At 32.5% G+C, this 20,694-nt stretch overlaps 1 protein-coding gene across 4 annotated transcripts; it reads right to left on the bottom strand.

Moving 5' to 3' along the window:
* Nucleotides 1–1,631: 1,631 nt before the first annotated feature.
* LOC149805629 (uncharacterized) lies at nucleotides 1,632–12,929 on the bottom strand. 4 transcript variants are annotated; one of them, XR_016419721.1, is made up of 4 exons: nucleotides 12,268–12,929; nucleotides 9,046–9,248; nucleotides 6,906–7,332; nucleotides 1,632–1,923 (listed from the first exon to the last, which is right to left on the bottom strand). XR_016419721.1 is itself a non-coding variant. In XM_089950268.1 (3 exons), the coding sequence occupies exons 1-3, from the start codon at nucleotides 12,650–12,652 to the stop codon at nucleotides 7,018–7,020; spliced, it is 903 nt and encodes a 300-aa protein (XP_089806394.1). In that variant the 5' UTR covers nucleotides 12,653–12,929; the 3' UTR covers nucleotides 6,796–7,017. The 4 variants fall into 4 exon arrangements, 2 of the variants coding, with proteins under 2 accessions (XP_089806394.1, XP_089806395.1); XR_016419720.1 differs by lacking the exon at nucleotides 1,632–1,923 and adding an exon at nucleotides 1,934–5,389; XM_089950268.1 differs by lacking the exon at nucleotides 1,632–1,923 and having other exon boundaries at nucleotides 6,796–7,332.
* Between the last annotated feature and the right edge of the window lie 7,765 nt (nucleotides 12,930–20,694).

Genomic DNA, 20,694 nt, shown 5'->3' with positions numbered 1-20,694 from the left:
TTCGACGGGTTTAAATATACACCAGACATTAAATACTGATAACAGGAAAGTACCTGATATTTTGTTCTTATTCCGGCGTAAAGCTTTTGATACTGTTAATCATGAAGTTTTACCACATAAATTATCAGCATATAATGTTTCAAAACTCTCATAGCTTGATTTAGACGCTGTCTCTGTGTTAGATTAGTAAAGGAGTGTTTGAGAGGTATTGAATCGATCGGATATTGAGATGTCTATTGGTACACCAAAAAAATCAAATTTGAAGTCCTCTCACGTTCCATATGAAATTAACCGTGAAAGTATATAATACAATTGTTTTCCACCTTTAACTGTTGCTGTACTTGGTGGGGAGAACCATGTAATTATTCTTGCATAGACTGTAAAACATACAGAATAGCGAGGGTAACTTTAAATGTCAGAGACATTTTAACACCTACATCATCTCTTAGAAAATAATCTTAGGTGGATGCCAATTAAGGTTGACATTATTTTTAGATAAGCTATTTTTACTTTCAAGGTTTAAATAATGTTGTTTCAGAGTATCTTAATGTGTTTTAGTATATATATATATATATATATATATATATATATATATATATATATATATATATATATATATATATATATATATATATATATATATATATATATATATATATATATATATATATATATATACCAAAGGTCTGACCAAGTTTTATTTTAAGAAATCGCGTTTGCTTATCCAGGGAAAAGTTTTTCAAGAAGAGTCTGCAGCATAATATTAAACACGTACCTATTGTTTCAGCATTTTAATGAATAAATACCCTTCATATATCTTGATTTACAATCCTGTTTTAATCAAGTCGTGTCATTTCTACTAGGTAGCTATGCGATAAGAATGCTATCCGTTTTCAGTTTGTTCTAACTTATGTTGTAGTTGTGTTAGTATGTGCAGTAGATTTTAAGCGTGTAATGTGCATAGTAGTCATATGCGTATTTCTTTCAGTTGCAGGACCATACTGTGAACTAGCTAATTATATTAGACTAAATGAAAAGGACATATACAAATACTTTTTACTAAATTGAAAGTTCCTAGAAGGTTTAGAGAAAAGAAGTGAACTCTTTGAACATTAAAATAAACTTTCCATTGTTAGAAACATGATTTATCATTAATGTGTTAATATATATGATCCAAAGTGTTTCACATCTATTTAAAACACAACCCTAGCCAATTTTAAAATAGGCTTTGACGTGGATGTTGTTTGAAAAAAGGGCTAAATAGTTTACATAGCAGTGGGACAGGTCGGTGGCACTTGCTACCTTCTTGGCTAATGTTTTATGTCATATATGTTTTAGTTAAAATTTATTAAAATTAGATAACATTTTATAATTTCTTTTAAAATAAAGAACTATCAGTAATGTTCATATGTTTCAAATGCATAGCCCTGCAATTGAACTGTTCTAGTATGTATTTTCTTACATAGCTAAAGATTCACATCTGGAATCTACCATCAATTTACTTCTTTTATTGTTAACAGTAACAAAATTCAAATATTTCCAATTATTTGAAAAATCTATTCCAAAGTTTTCCAAATAGACCTATTTTTTTATTGTTCATTGATTTTAAATAAAACATATTTTTGTGTATTTTCGCCGACAGCCACAAGTCATAGACAACCAAGAAATTGTTTAATTTAAGACAAATATTACATGATTTAAAAAGCTCCTAATACTGTTTGAAAGCTCTTTAATAAACATTAAGAAACCATATTTCAATCAGTGGAGAGACACATGTGTAGATTGTTAGAACGTTAATTAATAACGTCAGTGATTTGCCGCCTCTGAAGGATATAGTATACGAATATACTTTGGTATGTGGAGACGTCGCAAATATTAACGAAATGATGAGCACAACCATTGCAGCGGTCTGTTACTTGGTAACTGTAAAAAAAATATACAAATTTATGATAAAAATTAGTTAAAATTTTGATAATGATAAAAAGAAGCATTAAACTGTCAATATTCATTAATTCGGAAACTACATACAACCTGTTGTCCAATCAGCTAACGCCAAGGATGGTACACAGAAAATGTGTTTTTCAACTTGACATTACTTCTTGTTTGCGTAAAGCTGAGCTGCAGATGCGTAATTTAGATACGCATCAATAATCTAAAATATGGACCCGCCTTATTGAAAGGTCATACGCTACCTTCCTTTTTGGGAGATATGATGTATTCATCATTCGGGTGGAGATCGTGACTCTGACAAAAATATGCAAGTAAAAAAGTTAAAATGCAAAGAGAGTTATTAAAGCAATGCTGCATTAAGTCTCCGATTCATGAAGACTGATTCTCCATTTAGTGCATAGTCTTCAAAGATTAGACCTCTCTCATTTCATAAAGATTGTAAAGATAAATGGACATTTATACGTTATTTGATAGATGTTAGATAACAAACGTCCCAGACGAGGAAGATTTTAAGTCAACCAAATTAATTCAAAATTAACATAAGTATAATGTCGATTTTGTTTTCAGAAGTGCTTCTGTTTTCTTTCGTAATAATATGATTGTAATTGGCACTTACTGAATTTTGCTCACGTTGGTCCTATTATTGTCAGAGGTCCCTTATTATTTTGTTAAAACTGATCTATGAAGGGTTAGAATTAAATTATTAAACGAAGCTACTTAAAAGTGAATAAGTGTGATAGTTCTATATGTGTGAGATAAGGAAGAAATTTATCAATCCATTTATCCCTACATTTCTCTATATGTACTTACTTCCCGCTTACGTGCATATCTATCAAAAACGGTTGTTTTTAATCATTCCTCATTTGTTTCATGCACGATTTCGCACTGTCCTTTTTAATTACCTTATTGTTACAAATGTTTAGTAACTCATCAACTCCCATCAGTTCTGGTCAAAATTTAAAATTTTGCTAAATTTTCATTAAACCGCACTTTTGAGAAAACTCTCTGTGACGAGGAAGTTATAAATTTGTATCCTGAAATATTAGCTGTAGTACCTGCCCTGGATCTTTGGTTTAAATTGAGAAATAGATACAACTGAATCCCAATCAGATGCAGCTTTCGAAAGGAAGCATGGCACATTCTATACGTTCGAACTCTTCTTGACACTTCATAAATTAATTATTTCTTACCAATCTTCGATTCTTTTCTGAAATAAACTATCTTAAACTAGTATACAGTGGTTCCATTATATGGCACATGTAACATTTCCGTCACCTTCCGCTTCCAGATCATCATTTTGCCTGTTCCACTTCTTCTTCTAGACACTAACCAAGTTAATAGACAGATGACTTTATATGAGTCGGTGTATACTCAGAAATGCAGGTAGGTTCGTAATTCGAGTTTGTGGGTGGCTATGTAGGCAGAGAGAGAGAGAGAGAGAGAGAGAGAGAAAGAAAGAAAGAGTGATAGAGAGAGTATTTGTTTTGATCTGTTTCCTATGTTTTCCGATAAGACTTCCAAGTTTGACTCGAATCACTGTGTACAATCTACTTCACTCTGACTTATTCTTCTAAACCATGTTTCACGAGGTGTTACGTAAAGGTACATTCATTAAGAGATGATATATACATTACGTGGGTGGTGATCTCTGCAGTAATAAAAACATTCAAATCAAGAGATATTCTGCGATAAATAAACTCTCTGATATCATGAATTTATTATGATAGCAATGAAGGAAAACATGGATAATAAAAGAACGTTAGCTTCCTCTTTAAAGATGATTCAAAGTAGATTATGTCCTTTTCACACTATTTCTTTCAAAGTGGTGGTAATATCCAGTTTCAAGACGATCCTAAAGATATACAGACTACAGCCATTAATGCGACGCCGGTTGAATGATAGCAGAGACATTCCAGAGGAGAATGATCTTCCTATTACAAACCCCATGAATACTAATTTTTCATAGTTGATGCTCAGCAGAAAAATAAAATTATTAATATTAAATAATAAAATCAGCGTTGGTGTTCGTTCAGTATGTAAGATAGTTACTTAAGGTACATAACTATAACAGAAAAGCTTAAGATTCATTGTATTGTTTTAGGCGAATTCTTTTGAAAGCTAACTTTATTCGACACCTTTCTTGTTTTGTTCCTGAGTAGGGCTATATGAACTAGAGCAGTGGTTCCCAAGGGGGCAACGGATTTTTTTAAAGGGATAATACATTTACAACTATTATTATGCTGGGGTCGTCACATTTTTATTTTAAAAAAGTTTCTAAGGGGTATTCATACTAGAAAAGGTTGTGAACCACTGAATTTGAGTTTTAATTGACAAAATGTGAAGTAGTTTACCGATGTTAACTGGCTTGTTCTCGTCAAACAGAATTACGATAACTGAAACTGATTATTATTACACTAAAAGAAGTGCGTTTAGTCATGGACTTGTTGTCTTAGTGAAATAATTACTGGATTCACTTGTAATTTTAAACTTGCATTTATAACTTCACATACGGAATTAATTATATATTTCAATACTGATCCATTCGAACGCATTTATCAATTTAACATGATTAAATCAGTGAGAAAAATGTCCTGCATTTTTCAGATATATGTTAACATAAAAAGTATGCTAATACAAGCAAGTGGATTAATTTATTGAAATATGTTTAAGATCGCACAGTCGTCTCCACTGCAATATGATAGTCTCCGCTAGACTAACCAGAAGTCTAGCAAATGTTATCAAACATGAATTGGAGCTGAAGAGTTTTGATGTTAAGCGTGTTTATATCGAATTCAGATTTGCAGTGTCAGATTACCTCCGCCAAGTAGTCATTAATTATCACCTTATACGTGTGATTAAGTCCAGCATGAATGGTACCATTTCAATGGAATGAAAACAATGTATGTGGCATATATGGTGTTACTCCTCTAGCAAATTTACAACGATGTGTTTCACCTGTGTAAATGAGCACTGACGACATAATTCTTCCATGTTCAATGCGATGAAAAACCTCGTGAATCATATTCATTGTTTACTCGTTATTTCAGATCGAAGACGCGTAATATGAGTGGTCGTAGAGTCACTATAGTTCATATCAGGAGAATATCGTTTGCTTTTGCAATACATATATTATGACATTTAATGTTTCAAGGAACCTATTTATTTCCTGGCAACATCCATTGTATCGTTGTATTCTTGGTCATGCAGGCTCTTTTGTTTTTCAATATCCATTTTTATTATATGAACTTTGAAAATTTGCTATATATTTGTAATCAGTAACCGGTTTATCTCAGCCTTGTGTGCAATACTGTGTTCTCGAGACCATGCCACAATGGACTTTGCCATGTCATATTGGTGTTCTTTACGAGACCAATAAGAATATGTCTATGTCTTCTTGCGGCCTGTGAATCTGCTTCTACCAACAGCGGAATGTACTGTGCTGAAAGGTTAACTAAAAGAGTAAAGAAGCGATATATATATATATATATATATATATATATATATATATATATATATATATATATATATATATATATATATATATATATATATATATATATAATGAGCACCATTATTGCTGTTATCATTAATAATGTTAGTACTAATATTAGTATCACAAGGCAGCAATAGTGTAAACAGCAACATAAATGGCAATGGACAGTGTTACTAATGGTAAATTGCAAAGAAGTTTGGGTCGGTCATTCATTTAATTGATCAAAGGTCTGTCTTTCTTTTCGTGCTTTACTGCACTCGTTTGGTTTTCATGTCGTGCTTTACTGCAAAGGAATACCTAAAGACTTTATATTGACGCCAGGCAAGTGGAATAAAATAAATTGCCCAAGGATAAACAGCGGTAGATAATTGGGACTGATCCATTCGTGGGAATCAATCCCACGCCCTTTTGGCTCAAGAGTCCAGCCTCTGAATTTGCAAATTGAGAGCTGGTTCCGTACAAATAAAGCTGTAGAGGATCTACATAAAATTTGAACGCCAGTGAAAAGTTCCTAAAGCCAAAATTTTAAATTCAACTTACTTGTAAACTTAAAAACGTTTTGCAAGACATTTTTAAAATGTAATCTTCTTGATTGAGAATTAAAACTCTAATTTTGTAAGAAATTATTATGTTATTGATAAAACAAAGAGTCTGCCGTCTCTTTGGTCTTGATTTATATGCTGTCTAAACATAGATGTTCAAGTTGCACGACAAAAGAAGGAGCTGACTGGCTCCTTAATCAATTTGTGTTCTTTTGCGACTAAATAAGATGATTGTCTACTTAATCAGTTAGTGTTCATGTTGTACGACTAAAGAAGGAGTTGACTGTCTACTTAATCAGTTTTACACTTTTGACCTTCATTATTGTATCATATAATCATCCATACCAAAAAATTATGATGCTCAATGCAATATCAATGTTCAGTATTTACCTAATTAAAGTGTTAAGTGATGTATATTTTACTCAATATTACTCGAAGTCTTGTTTGTTTTTTTTTAAATATCGGATCTCGCTAACATCTGTATGCCTATGCAGGGAAGAAATCATTTCAAGAACATTTATATGAATAGTGAAAATTCTGAATAAAGTTACGTAAATATTTTTTTTTTTACAAATACCCTTGAATAATTTACCAAGACAGCGATTTTAAGGTAAAATATGTTTTCTGTAACATTAATATATATATATATATATATATATATATATATATATATATATATATATATATATATATATATATATATATATATATATATATATATATATACACACACTGTCCGATTCTGAGTGACAATTCTATCATACATTACGTATTCTACATCTGAACATTTTAACAACAGCAGTATGTGTGTGTGTGTGTGACCCTTTTAATATTAAAAATGCTTCTTTTTTTCTTCCTTAAACATAAGACAGACCATACCAAGCACTGGAGATGACAAAACGGGTACAGTGTGTACTTACTTGAGGCGTTACATCGTTCAGTTACAAAGTTGGTACAACTGTATTTTCTTTGAACGGAACGACTGGTACTCATTAATGACTTCTTGAGAGGTGTATTACCCTTCCTTACTAGCTATGAACCTGGTTCTGATGTTGTGTGGCTGTGTTCGTATTCTTTGGAAAGTGATTCTTCCGTATTATTTCCATTTAATGAATGATGGATGCTACAACTTGAACTGCATACGTCATTGTTTGTGAATGAAAAAGCGCAAACGTCGCCTGCAATTCGACCATTTAAATTACAACGAGCATTATCGTCACACTCAATCTCATTTTGGTTTTCCTTTCGTATACCCTCCACATTAGTTTTCTCTTCCGGAGCACTCTTTGATGTATCCTCCTCTCGTTTCATCTTCCGCCATTTCGCTCTGCGATTCTTGAACCATACCTGGTGGAATTTAAAAAGACTGCAGTTAGAAAATAGTGAAAATTACATTAATGAAAAATTTCAATTTTGGATGTGTGTTAAAATTACATTGAGGACAAATTTAAATTTTGGATATGAATTAAAAATTATTTATTTTAGTAAAATACAATATAATTTTAATATTACTACCTTACGTTTTGCTTAGATATGATGCATTTCTCGACCATTGCTTTAGTCGTGGTTTTATGTTGAATTTTGAACCTATGTTTATGATGTAATGACTGAATTATTTTTTGTCTACGTAGCTACTATGCACAAAGACATTAGGAACATTTGAAGTAATACTTATATTAACTGCGAGTGAAGTAAACGTAAAATTAAACTCAATTTTATTATTTTGTATTGGATCTATTTTATCAATTTAGAGTGTAACTTTCATCACGTCCACACGTGTTTTATGCACTTAAAGCCCTGCATTTGTAATTAAAGAGGCTTGAACATTAACTCCGGTGTTGCCAAATATTTAGATCAAGATATGTCATAGAAAGACAAAGATGGCTTTAACCCAGCTTTGATCTTTTGTTAACTTTCTCTTGGAGTAATCAGAACCTTCCATCACAGTAATATGGCTGTGCATTGGAATACGTCGCTTGAACCTTTGCTTAATATTAATAGCAATTGTATTAGTCCATAACATATATAAATGTTTTCAAGGTATTGTATCATTATGCAAGCATTTTGTCATTAATCAAACTGAGCTTAACACAAGGGAGAATGTATTTGGCCGGTATCCAAATTGTATATAACCTGGTAACCTTTCACGTATACAAATTGTATTTAACCTGGTAACCTTTCACGTATCTAAAGTCTTTTTATTCTTCCGATCTTAATAGATCGTAAACAAAACATTATAAACTATCGGTTAAAAGCTAAATAAAAATATTGCATTTTCTAAAAACATTGAATCACTACTGCCATTCCCGTTTTGTTGTTCATAGATATGAAATGAAATGATGATGCTAGAAGTGAAGCATTCCTAATGCATTTATCAATAAAGTCTGATCTTTGAAATCTCCAAATTGAAAACAACATCAGCGTTTAACTAGATATCCCATCATTCTGCATACTTTATTCACATGTTATGGTCTAGTCTCATTGTCAGGATGATTTAAAAACAGGCATGGAAAGTAAGGAACCAATCCCTCGAGTTTTTGGTCTAATGATGATTTCCTCTTGAAATTTGACTTCATTATGCAGATGATTGAGTATAACGTGAATATTCCATTTTAATGTATGAGAATACAGTGTAATGAAAAATGAATTTGAAAAGGCATTTCAAAGAGAGAAAAGAAGTTTGACTAAAATGGTAATTGCTCCAGCAACAACAAGGTTCGCCATGTCGAAGAAAGTTTGACACACAATTAAGATTCGAGAGTCACCCCATGAACAAAAATTGAATACATTGGAGATTCTAAGGTAAAATTGACATCGAAAGTAGGTTCCACACTATAAAGATTATCTTGGTTATCTTTTAATCCAGCGTTTGGTTTTCTATTCAGACAGGTGATAGACGTATCGTAGCTATTCTTTCACCTGGGTTCAATGGGGTTTAATTATCGTTCGCTTCACGGCGCCTTTTTTCTTTCAATCAGCATCAATGAAAGTAAAATGTTTTATTATTTCACTTCTATAAAACGACAAATTACAATACTTGAATATAAAAAATATCTGAACCTCCACGCGTTCTTCGTTCATAGATATCTTCATTGCTAGTTCTGAACGTAGAAATACATCCGGGTAATGAGTCTTCTGAAAGGTTGTCTCGAGCTCTTGAAGCTGTTCCTCGGAAAAAATAGTTCTGTGACGCCGCTTACGCTTCTGTCCCACCTCCACCAGGCTCACAGGCGTTAGAAAATTGTGCAGCTGGTGGTATGCTGCTAAAAACAATACGACATTTTGGACAATAAAAATAAGCAGATATTGGTCAGCAGCTTATAAAACTAATAATACTGAAAGAATGAGAAAAGATTCGAAGATTCTGTTTTAAACTTTTGTCGCTTGCTAGGAAAAATACATCATCAGAATTATTCACAGTATATCTTTGTATAGTACATGTGACTTTTAAAATATGTGATAGTCCAATATTTCATAAAATATATAAGAAACACCGTATCATCCAATATAGGTGATAAACTTACCTAATGTTTATAGTTTCTGTTTCAAATTTTCAATCAAACCTACTCAACTTGATTTAAGTATTAATCCTTAAAAACAAATTAACATATTTTCAAATGTTTCCAGCAAAACAGACGGTAATGAGAGTTTTTCATCTTAGTGCAGAAACCGATTATTTACGTTTTTGCTAAATGGATACATTACATTATATTCTTTGTTTACATTTTTGTGGTTACCTGGATTCCTTAATTTGAGATATTTGAATTAGCTCTCCAATCAGCAAAGGTTCAAACTTGCTACCATAAAAGTGGCACGATATCCCGAAATGCATTACACAAAATATAATTTAGTATACAGTCATATATTGTTAACTCAAAACTGCAAGAACACCTTGAACACGAGATGTACTCTCAAACAGCATATTTTAGGATGAATTATTGACACAATAGTATACAAATTCCCGAGCAAATACAAAACAACCATTTTAGTTGTAACCATGAAACTTCGGATTTTATAATTATGCTAGTAAATTTTGACAATACATGGCAAGGACGTGTTTTCTTTATTCACACTTTATCTCCCTACCAGTGACTCTTCCCGTCTGTTCTCCTGATTGATTGATTGATTGATTGATTGATTGATTGATTGATTGATTGATTGATTGATTGATTGATTGATTGATTAAGCACCTTCAGTACAAAATTATTTTTCTCTGAGGTAAAGAAAGCTATGATATGAGATTACCATAACCTTTAGATGGTGTGTGCTGAAATTACTGTATCATTCAAAGTTCACTGTGAAGAAAAGTTTTATTTTTAAAATACTGATAAATTTAGTAATGTATTCAAATAATTCCAGTTCACTTTAAACATTCGATTTGCAATTTCAGTATCCATATGCGTAAATTTAGATACATTCATACTTAATAGAATTACGTACTAGATCCAGTGCATAATGCATCATACACTGACGCTTGTACAAATTAGGCACGTTTCTGAATACTGTATATTAAAATAATACAGTACATCAGAAGAATAATGTATATTAAAAGGATACAGTGTATCAGATACAGTACATTAGAAGAATACAATACATTCGAAGAATAGTTAATTAGAAGAAGACTGTATATTATATGAATAGTGTACATGATAAGAATACAGTACATTAGAAACATACAGTACATTAGAAGAATGCAGTACATTAGAAGAATACTGTAACTTATACGAATAGTGTACATGATAGGAATAAAGTACAAATCTTTAATTTAAAAAAAATTGGTCCAGCTTCAGATTTACTTGATCACGATTATAATACCCGAAACAATCTATATCGAGCGTTTAATTAACTAAGACTGCCAGGTGCTTTCCTAAACAACAAAATGTTCTTGCATTTCAAAACAAGGTAAAACAAGATCCACAGCCACTTATTAAAAACGACAATTATTTTCCTGTTCTTTTCTCATATTTAATTACGTATTTATTTATAAATCGTACTACACCACGGACAATTATTTGTTTTTCATTTTCCGTTATCCATTTGCATAATGAAGAAGTTCTTTATTAGTGTTCTCTTTCTTTCAACATACTCGCGTATATATTTGTTTTATTCATGTAGGGTATACTCTTTTCATCTTAAAACAGTTTTTGTTTTGTTTTATTCATGTATGAAATTACCGACAGTCTTTATGTTACAATTGTATGTAAAATATCTGAACTTCATATTTGGGTATCAATATCAAAGAGGTACAAATGCATCAATCGATCATCTTTGACACAAACTATACAGTGGCATAATACCTATTGCTTTCAACAATTATGCGTTAAATTATCCAAGGTCTATAGGTTCATTTTTTTTATATGGGTGAGGGAAGGCGTAGCATTTACATGAATTTGACTAGCCACCAAAATGACACAGAGGTTTAGAAGATTGGTCAGTCCTTCTAATGATACAAAGCTCGGACAATGTGACAATCCCAACGCTGCAGGATGTCGAAGAAAGACATGTTATTAGAAAAGCAACATATGGAAAATTAGGACCACACTTTTCTTGTAACTTGTTTCGTCTCATAAAATGGGACAAGACTCGTATATATATAGACAAAACCATTTAGTTTTGTTTTGTTGGTAGCTTTCGAGTTAACACAAATGGTAATCTTTAATATCAATACAAATCATTAAGTGTCTTGTTTATTGCATACTATATTCTTATATTACATTGTATAATTTATCTCACCTAAAAAATGGAATGTCCTGAGAAAAATGTAATTGATGAATGATTACGTTTGGCAATAAAGAGTACTACCTACCTATTGAACTCGTGTGATAAAAGCAAACATTTAGCATGAAATTTATTTAAACAAAGACATGCATCCCACGTACAATTTACTATTGGCCTCGCATTTCGTAAACAAAATCATCAGTTGTAAACAAAATCATCAGTTCTATGAAATGTTTATTACGTACGAAGGAATAGTCTGACTTTATGAAATAGCCCGCTTTAAAAATGTTCACCAAATAACGAGAATTTAGATTTTATGCATTCTAAAATTATTACTATAACTAATTTGGTTAGTTTTATTACGAGAATATACAAGTTATTTTTCAAATGAATAACATTACACAGCTGAGCTTATTTTATAAGGAAAATGCAGTTTATCTATAGTGGCAGACACCTTGAACATTTTTAGAGCTAGAAATTGAATATAACATAAAATAAAAGGTTTCTCCTCAAAAGTGTAAGGTTGTTTTTGAATATCTACGCAAATCTCTGATGCAAACTTACCGGCGATATCCGGAACCATAGGGACAACCCCGTTACGGGAAACGGGATAGGTTAGGGATTGTCCATGCATCAGGTGAGACCGCTGTGCCGTAATACTATCAATAGAGAAGAGAGATGGTGGCGCTGATGGCGTCGGCAGCATCGGCGATAGTGTGGTCTTCACAGCTTCCAAGGTCCTACACAGATTCCTCAGCTGTTCTTGTGTAAATAGAGACATCGGATGTTCTCGATTGCATAACCCTTGACTGTATAGAACTTTGAGGTGTTCGAGACTATACATGTTTTTCAGCTGTTCAATACTATACAAAGACTTCAGTTGTTCAAGGCTGTGGAAAAACTTCAATTGTTCTTGGGAATAGTAAAGTCCTAAAGGTATAGGATACATTATGTCACCTTGATGATAACTTATCCTGTCGACGAGCTTGCGATGTTTACGTAACTTTTAAAGAATTATGATGCATAGTTTGCTGCGTATATTAAATAGATAGCATGTATACCTTCTTTATATCCTCATACACCAAAGCTCTTTCAGTCTCACGTAATCTAGTCCCAATTGTAAACTTCGTACAAATTATATTAGCATCGATTCGTGTATTGCACAGTATTTTCTGGTTCGAATGCAGAAAGGTCCAACGTAATAGTACCGCACACAACTAATCTAAAAAAAACTAGAAACCGCCCAGGTTATAAAATGAGATTATGATTTGTAATATTTCTTCATAGAGAGTGAAGCAGTGTCACCCCTTTGTTTATCAATACGACTGGTGGAAATTTCAGCCAATTGTAACGCATGTCTTGAGAGGAATATATTCGGCCACACCCTCGTGATTTCCGCTATTGTCGTGTCGCTTTGAGTTCATTGTTTGTAAACTGTCACTGGAAATGCGCCTGAGCAGAAAAAGTAGCAGACAGTACTTGTGAAGCTATTGCTCCACGTTATCGGACTGGGCGAATGTTTTATGCTGTATATACTATTATTAGGTACTGCTTAGGTATTGTGAAACTATTTAAACATACGTAAGAAAGACACCATTTGTAATAAAATGAAAATACAGGAAAACAAGTTCTTATGCGAATCAAAACAATGTTAATAATAATGGTATGGAGGTGGCCATGAGTGTGATACAGTATAGATGTAGTTGTCCATTTATTCTTAGATAGATAGATAGATATATAGATAGATGGATGGATGGATAGATAGATAAATAGATAGATAGATAGACATATATATATATATATATATATATATATATATATATATATATATATATATATATATATATATATATATATATATATATATATATATATATATATATATATATATATATATATATATATATGGACACCACAATCAAATTAGAATGGCCTGACAAAGATATACAAAAGCAATTACATTTTCTATCACGTTGGGCTATCAAGGAATGTCATATATGCCTATTAATATTATAGTCTCTAATTCCGGTAAGGAATTTCAACACTTAGAAACTAGAAGAAAATGAAAAATCAGATCATTTTGCTTTCTCAGAATATTTGTTTCAAACATTGAATTCAAAATGATATATTTTGGTTTACAAATACATCTGGAACTTATACTATCTTCTTACAACTTATCCTTTATTCCAGCTAGTTTGCAATTTGTGGTATAAGAAGCAGAGCTTGTAATGCTGCTAATTTCAGCGTGCTAAAGTGTGCGTTCATCCAAAAAATATATACAAATAAATCTCGGAAACTGACACATAGAATCTGTTGTTGTTGTTTTTTTCTTGGCAGAGAAACAATGTGAGAATTGTAGTTAATAACAGTGAGCACCTTGAATCTGTTTATGTAAAGAAGCTTACAGAAAGCGTCTTTGAAATCCACAATTACAGAAAACGAAATATTTCCGAAGAATTATATCTAATAAACTGTTAAATTACATGTTGTCATTTATATTTGTATCACGTTATTTGAAGAAAACAAAATGCTGAGCAGTAAGTTTAAATTAAATAAGTGAAATAATGAAGCAAAATTGTCAAAGTTACTAATGTTTATTGACGTTTCAACATGTAGTAAAAGTCATCCAGGTCATGTATAAGTTCAACACCGATTATTTCAGTAATGGGTGTCATCTTTTAGAATTTGATAGAACCTACCTTTGCATGGCAATTATTCACTTTACTTGGATCCTCATACATCCATATTTCTTTGAAATTTCATTATTTACATGCCCCGAAAAATACGTACGGCAAAATCAATGCTAAAATACAGTACAGTCCGAATTGAACGTAGCGAGCTGCTATTGTGCAACAAAAGCTATCGATGTTGATAAACTTATTCGTACTACCCTATACTATGACCATTAGATTCGACGTGCTCTTTTCGTGACCCTGTTTAGTACCTGTCTAGCACTGTAAAATTCAATAGCGATTGACATTTTTCGTTTGAAAGATTACTGATGACCGTTAAGGTGCAGAACATTCGATATTCATGATTGAATAGACTTTGCTTGAATAAAATTAGTATTAAATTTTAAAAGCAACAATTTATATTTAAATTATATGTCTATGTGTGTTGTAAATTGCAATCATATCACAGCATCTTTTATTTTCAAATATTCATGGATTAAACTCCCTTTGTCATTCCCACTGTTTTAAGTTCTTGTAGTGTATGTAGTCCAATTATAATTAATAATATTTACATGTGAAACAAGTTTGCTGTTTTCTACATAAAATTATTCATGGAGATTTGAGACAAAATGTTAGGCGGTTAGGCAGGTCTATCCATGTAGTTAGTCTTTGCTCCTTCGTTTATCTATCAATATTTCTTGTTTTTTCTCCATTGTTATCAGGAGTACAATTTGGCTAATACTTGTTAAGACTACATTTGAAACACTTAAATTTTTCAGCGAGAGCTGCTTTCTTCTCTGCAGCTTTTGAGATTAAAGCCTTTTCTCTTATTTATTAATAAGTGCAATTTCTTATCAAATATTTGATCATTGATGCTTGTTTATATAACACAACACTTATTGGTACAACTCATGTGCGAAATTGTAAATTGGATTAAATTGACTGAACATAATCTATAGCTGACTTTTAGCAAATTTTCCGTACGTTTGTCAATGTTCCTCAACATTGCAGACAAAGGGAGATAACACTTATGCGCACACATGTAAAATGATCTGTCAGGTAAATGCGTTGTTAAAATGTGTGATCCAAAATGTCATTGAAGATCTTGATTTTCGATCGAATATTTTCAAGGCGTTACATACATATTTCAGAAATGAACATACCATATGCATAGCTAATTCTAATCGTAACGTATTATTAACAAAATCATCTATATATCAATCATCTCTGTTTGTGTGCTCATCTTCGTATTTCAATGCTCTTTTTTTAGTTCTATCATTACAAGGGGTGCAACGATATATCGGTAACCGGTATATTGCGGTTTGCAGTTCTGGCAATACATACTGCAATATGGTTTTCTGTACCGCGATTTTTTCACGGTCATGCTTTCATCCAAGAAATCCCTGTATACCACACAATTTTTCCAATTTAATTCAAGAACCACATTTTTCCTAGATTCACGCTTAGCACGAGATTGCAAAGAAAACGAGACATATAATGCCATTATTTCGACACCGCTTATTTGCGGGGTATGTGGGGTGTGTCCAGCCAAGACCATGTGATACTTTTCCAGTTATAAATAATAATTTATAAACTTCACGTTGCTTCAGATATTTATGTCCGGTTTGTAATGACACTAAATGATCAGTATTCAAATATTTAAATTCCTCTAAAATAATTTATTTTCGTATCCAAAGCCTGGAATGTACATAAAGCAAAGCATGCAAAATCTGCTGTTATGACTGATATTTAAGTTGCAAAGAATACAAAGAGGGCAAACATTTAAACAGACAGTGGCTGCAGTTGATGTTTTCCGCGCGAAGGATATGGTCGATGAGACCAAAGTGCTTACGTCACGTTAACTTTCTTTTCTTGTCTCCAAATATCGATTACGTCGACGCATTTTTCAAGTTGATTTGACAGGCGTGTATTTTTAGATTTTTTTCAAAGATTTATTTTGAAATTATTCCCAGCAAAAAATCAAAAAGTGCACTGTAGGATTTTTTCGGTTTAAAGAAAAGGGAGAATGGTAGTAATTGAAGAAGGTATCGCCGTATGCAAGACATGCAGTTCTGAGGTATGTTATAGTAGTGGTACGAGCAATTTAAGTATCTTACTCGACACCACAGGATGGCAGGGTTGCCAGCATCAGCAGCTGGGTCATCCAATGGTACTACTTCGACCATGGTAAATAGTGACACAAAGACAGTTTGCAGTTGTACCTACATATTTGTATAAAGACACAAGTGTTCGATATAAGAACATAACACTGGCCGTCACTAGCTTTAATGTGAAAGATCTGCAAGCTTTCCGTGTTGTTGCAAACGTACTTCTCCGAAACGTTGGTGCCGGACATGTATAAAACTTGCAGAGACATGGTTAAAACTTGTCTCATGAATGTGCCTGTAACACCAACCGCTGATGGCTTGACCGATAGGCCCACCGAATCTAATGTGACAAGTACTGCCTCGATATTAAATGAGAACTGGGAGCTGTAGTCTGTCGTTCTGCAGCCCAGAGAGCTTCCAAAGATTCACACTGGCTTCAACATTACTATTGAGGAATGGAGTCTCTGCAAGAATACAACCTTAGTGAAGGTCAATGCCTCAAACATGGGCTGTGGCTGCTTCGGAGTACTGATGCAACCCTCATTTTGTCTGTAATGCTCACACTCTAAACCTAGACATGTGCAAAACGTTAAATATCATGTCAAGAATTCTTGGTCGCATTAGAAGGATTGTATAATTTATTCACAGCAACAACACAGCTCTTGATGTACTTAAAGGTAAAACTAAGTTACTTGGACTTAAAAATGTTAAACTGATTCAAGAAGTTATAGGAAGATGTTATTCGTGCCGAACACATTATGAATTCCGGTTCGAAACATTACGAAACATATTAGCTCGCAGAAGACAACTTACGGTATCACTTAAACTACCATTCCAGATAAAACTCTTGTCCTTTGCCTTAGCTGCCCAAGCAAATGGCTCTGATATTGTCACACAAATGAAAACTGCTATTTTTATTATTTGTTTACCAGGTAAATATATTAGAGAAAAAAAGTATAATAACTTTGCCTTTTTAAAACATGTAAAGATTTTACGACACAAAAAGTTAAAGTCATAAACATAATAAAAGTATCAAAAGAGTAATACATGTACAAATTTATATACAGTAACTCAAATTATTTTGTCAAGCGACTTAAGCAATAGCGAGAAATAGACACGACTCCACAATGATGTTCGTCCGTCCGTTTGTATGTTACAGAATGTTAAAGTTGTGTTTACAAGTTTACACATACATGCCTATCACCTTGACACGGACAACTTAACAGGCTGACATTGGCCGCTAGCCAATAGAATCTGTTTTACAGTTGTCATGTTGAATTCGACAAGAATTAACTAAATTACGCATTTAACAATATATATTGAACTATATTTTGTTAGGTATAGGACGAAGCAGGAGTTTCTGCAGAAATGCACATTATTAGATAGTCGATTCAAGCCGGTATGCTTGACTGAACAGGAAACGTTCGAAAAATGCAATTGACTAGTTTGCGAAGTATCTCTAGTTAACCGATTTGTAAGCATCAAACATAAGCATGGGACATCTTCTCAGTACCAGCTTCCCGTAGATCCATCCCTGCCAGAAATCGTTGATACTCGTACGTTTATGTATTTTGCTCCTTTGTCGCGATATGTACAGCAGGAGAAATTGTTACAGCACGAAGGCCCGTTTTGGGTTCAGAAATTTTTGATATGTTAATTTTCCTCAAGAAAAATATTCCGTGATTTATTTAACGTCTTGCTAATGTAACGACCCTACGGTCTTAAACTAAGTAACAGAAAAGAGCGAAAATCAGAACGTTTTGTAAAATTCAGCAAAATTTTTTTCCCCTAAATTGCAATGTGAAATTGTAAAATGTTTACTGCATTGCGAACTGAATCCCAATTAATCATATAATTGCCAACAAAAGTCATAATGGTTAAAGTTCTGAATAAACGTTAGCGGGACTACAAAATAAATTCAACGCATAATCTCTTGATATGTCTATGATGGCATTTGTCCTATTGCTGTACAACAATCTTTTGTTGAATCACAATAATACAATCCAAGAATATATCCTTATTTGGATTTCACTATTTATCCAAATACATAGTTTCAAGAATGTTATTTTTCAAAACTTTGTTTTGCCAGAGAAGAATAATTTCAATTAAATAATTTGAATAAATAAACTCCAGCCCAAATGAAATACTGGACACAACAGTAATACAAATGATTCTGCTCAGATCTTAGAGCACGAATTAATAATTTCTTGATAAACAAGATTTTATAGTCCTCTAGTTGACCTCCATTCATATCATTTTCTAAATAAACTATTACGTAATGGAAAATTGCATTCTGGAAGTTCCAAATGTTTACAAGATAAAATCTTAGTAATAAGTAGAAGTTTTTTTACTAAAATTATAACACAAATGTGGAAAACAACACGTAGACCCGGCATTTCATAGCGACTTTCGAATGTTCTGGATTTAAATTGAGATAAACATGTCGTTGACAAAACTAAAATCAATGATCCAGGTCAGGGAGAAAATGAACTTGATGTTGGACAAGGTCAAGTCCCAAATACAATTATTCAGTGCTTATAATGAATACCTAAAAAAATCAAATTAAATATACATAAAACTCAAATAATAAAAACTATAGTTCAAGTGTGTGGAGAATTTTACCACAATGCTTCTTTGAAGTTGAACTTTATACACAAACAAACTACAAATGGCAGTGAGATATTTATTTGCTGATCATTTAAATGTTTTCGAGTGTTTGTAGACTTGTTTCATTTTTATGATAGCTTTATATGTCATTTGTCTACTATTGGAAGTCTTACAAGATAATATCAGTTAGGGATGTTGTATTTTTAAATCAGTAGCTGTTAGAGTGACTATTTTATTGTTTTCCACATTCGTTACAGCATAGCAATACGTATTGCAATATGGGTTTGGTACATACCAATATATCGCAATACGCTTTTGGGCCTATCGCTGCACCCCTAATCATATCTCTTGTGATAGTAGGAAATAGATTACCTCTAAAAGAATACTGTTGCCTCCATAGTCAATACACGTTTTTATTTGTTGGACAATAAAATAAATATTATATGTTATACGCTGATAAAACCAGAAACTTCTAAACCTCGAGAAAAAAAAAAGATTTAAAGATAGCCGTTAAATTTGCAACCTTGAAAGATAACCTTTTCATGTTTATCCCATAGAAGTATAAAATGGCCATTATAATAGTACTAAATGAAATATTACACCTTTGTGTAATGCGGCGTGTAGATTCTCTTCAGAACGAATTCATGTTTCACTCTGTTACACAGTGAAGGACTATTCATGAGACAACTTAAACCGACAAAATGCTTAAGGCAAAATACTTTAATGAGGATTTAACCTTACAGAACCGGTTGGTGTGTTGCACGTGTGTTTCAAACCAATAACGGTAATTACCATATCAAAGCACACTAATAGGCTGTGCTTATCTTTTCCAAACATATGTAATGGAGGTACCATTAAATACGGCCTGTATCGGCGATTTAGAACCCCCTGCAAGTTATTCACTTGTAAACGAACAGGTTGTCCTATATACTGCTCCAGCAATACGGTTTGGTCATGGATGGATGGAATTTGTGTACATGTTATATGAATTATATACTGTTTCCAGCATGTTTAACTCCGTAGTGGAAACATACTAACATAAGATGACATTATACTGTTGCTGAATTAAAACAAGTATCTAAGTTACATTTGTTTCCATATTGTCCATGAAAAAATGTTTTAAAAATAAATGCATTAGCAACGAAACGAGCAAGCACAAGAAACGAAAATGCGCATTTAGGCGCATCGAAAACAGGAACTATTTTGCTTAAGAAATAAAGTGATATATTAGTTGTAGCAAAGTACCAGTATTGATTTCACATTGATAGGTCAACGTGTACTAAAATACCAGCATTTATTTCACATTGATACGTCAACCTATAGCAAAGTATCAATATTGATTTCACATTGATGCGTCAACCTATAGCAAGTATCAATATTGATTTCACATTGATACGTCAACCTATAGCAAAGTATCAATATTGATTTCACATTGATACGTCAACCTATAGCAAAGTATCAATATTGATTTCACATTGATACGTCAACGTCAGTTAGCCGTTCAAATTAGAAGTATGCAGAATATACCTACTGTAGAATTTCTTTAGGCAGCATTTTGTCGACACTGAATAATAAAAATAAAATAATAATAATAATAATGATAA

This window comes from Sinohyriopsis cumingii, chromosome 2 (assembly GCF_028554795.1).
Source record: "Sinohyriopsis cumingii isolate HCF-2022 chromosome 2, ASM2855479v2, whole genome shotgun sequence".
Lineage (NCBI taxonomy): Eukaryota > Metazoa > Mollusca > Bivalvia > Unionida > Unionidae > Sinohyriopsis > Sinohyriopsis cumingii.
This window is presented reverse-complemented; position numbering and strand designations above follow the sequence as displayed.